The sequence below is a fragment of the Acanthisitta chloris genome, unplaced genomic scaffold, assembly GCF_000695815.1.
Source record: "Acanthisitta chloris isolate BGI_N310 unplaced genomic scaffold, ASM69581v1 scaffold5087, whole genome shotgun sequence".
NCBI lineage: Eukaryota > Metazoa > Chordata > Aves > Passeriformes > Acanthisittidae > Acanthisitta > Acanthisitta chloris.
In genome coordinates, this window is record NW_008684177.1 from 21,157 (window position 1) to 22,466 (window position 1,310).

At 47.7% G+C, this 1,310-nt stretch overlaps 1 protein-coding gene across 1 annotated transcript in view; it reads left to right on the forward strand.

The window, feature by feature from the left end:
* LOC103806520 (arylacetamide deacetylase-like 4) overlaps positions 1-1,310 on the forward strand; it is a 2,243-nt gene that overhangs the window by 221 nt on the left and 712 nt on the right. Inside the window, exons 2-3 of the mRNA XM_009079224.1 lie at positions 403-466; positions 1,230-1,305. Of these exons, the coding sequence (XP_009077472.1) occupies positions 403-466; positions 1,230-1,305 (140 nt within the window). The remainder of the gene's footprint in view (positions 1-402; positions 467-1,229; positions 1,306-1,310) is intronic.

Genomic DNA, 1,310 nt, shown 5'->3' on the forward strand with positions numbered 1-1,310 from the left:
CAGGACCTGCCGTGGCTCTGAGGGTCATGCTGCCCCCAGTCCTGGTGGGAAGGCTGAAATCCAGCCCTGCTTTCCTGTCAGCACTCTGGTGAACCACCACTGCTCACAGTTGGCTGGGGGCAGAGGGATGAGAGGAGGTGGAAGGTTGGGAGGTGCATGGGCAGGGTGTCCCCTTCCCTGGCAGTTGCACCTGGACACGCAGTGAGCAGCAGACCATCCTCCACCTTGTTGGGTAGTGGTCACAGCTCCAAGCCTAACAGAGCTCAAGAAGCATTCGGACAATGCTCTCAGGCACATGCTGTGATTCTTGAGGATGTCCTGTGCAGGGCCAAGAGCTGGACTTGGTGATTCTCATGGGTTCCTTCCAACTCTGAATATTCTGTGGTTCTGTGATTGTTTCAGATTCCCATGAAAGGATCTGCCAGTACATGGCCAGGGAAAGCAACTCGGTGGTGGTGTCTGTTGGGTGAGTTACAGTTCTCCTGCTCTGTGGAAGCCTTTTTGCTTCAGCACCACAGAGATGCAGTTTGTGGGAAAACTCCTCCTCACTGAGCCATTTCCCCAGGTGGCCAGACAGAATTTCCAGGGCACTCTTTTAATTTCTCCTCCCACAATCTGTTAACATGGGGACAGTGCAGACACAGTCCACGGTAAGGTCTAGGTGTCTCCCAGCACAGAGCTATACTGGTACCACACAAAGACAAAGGAATGCTTTCCAGAAGAGTCTTCCAAGTGTGTTAAGAACTGACTAATAAACCAGCTTGGAAGGTGGCGATTCAATTATCTGTTTAATTAGGTATAATTATCCTGTAAACTTCAAAGGGCTTTCTAAAAGTAAAATCAAATACTAGTAAGACAGCCACAGAAAAACAGAGAATAAGGAGAAGTATCCTAAGTAAAGGTGAAGTGCAGACTGATTAAATTACTTCATCCACAAGCCAGATACTGTCTACACTGGAAGAGAAAAATGAAGTTATATCACTTAAGTGGAGATCAATGATGCTCTCAGAAGATCCCAACTATGCTACATTCTTGCAACTCCATCCTTTTGGCTATCACTCCTCAGTGATGACTCACTGGACAAATAACTCTTTAGCAGATAATAACACCTGCATTTTTTTTTCTGAAGGAAAAAATACTCCAGATGGAAGGCCAGGGTGTTGTAGGTAATTTGTGTTTAGTTATGACATTTCCTTCTGTCCCTCTGGTTGTCCCTTTCTGTGTCCCAGGTACCGTTTAGCCCCTGAACACAAGTACCCTGCGGCGTACGAAGACTGCCTGAACGCCACCGAGCACTTCCTGAGCAACAC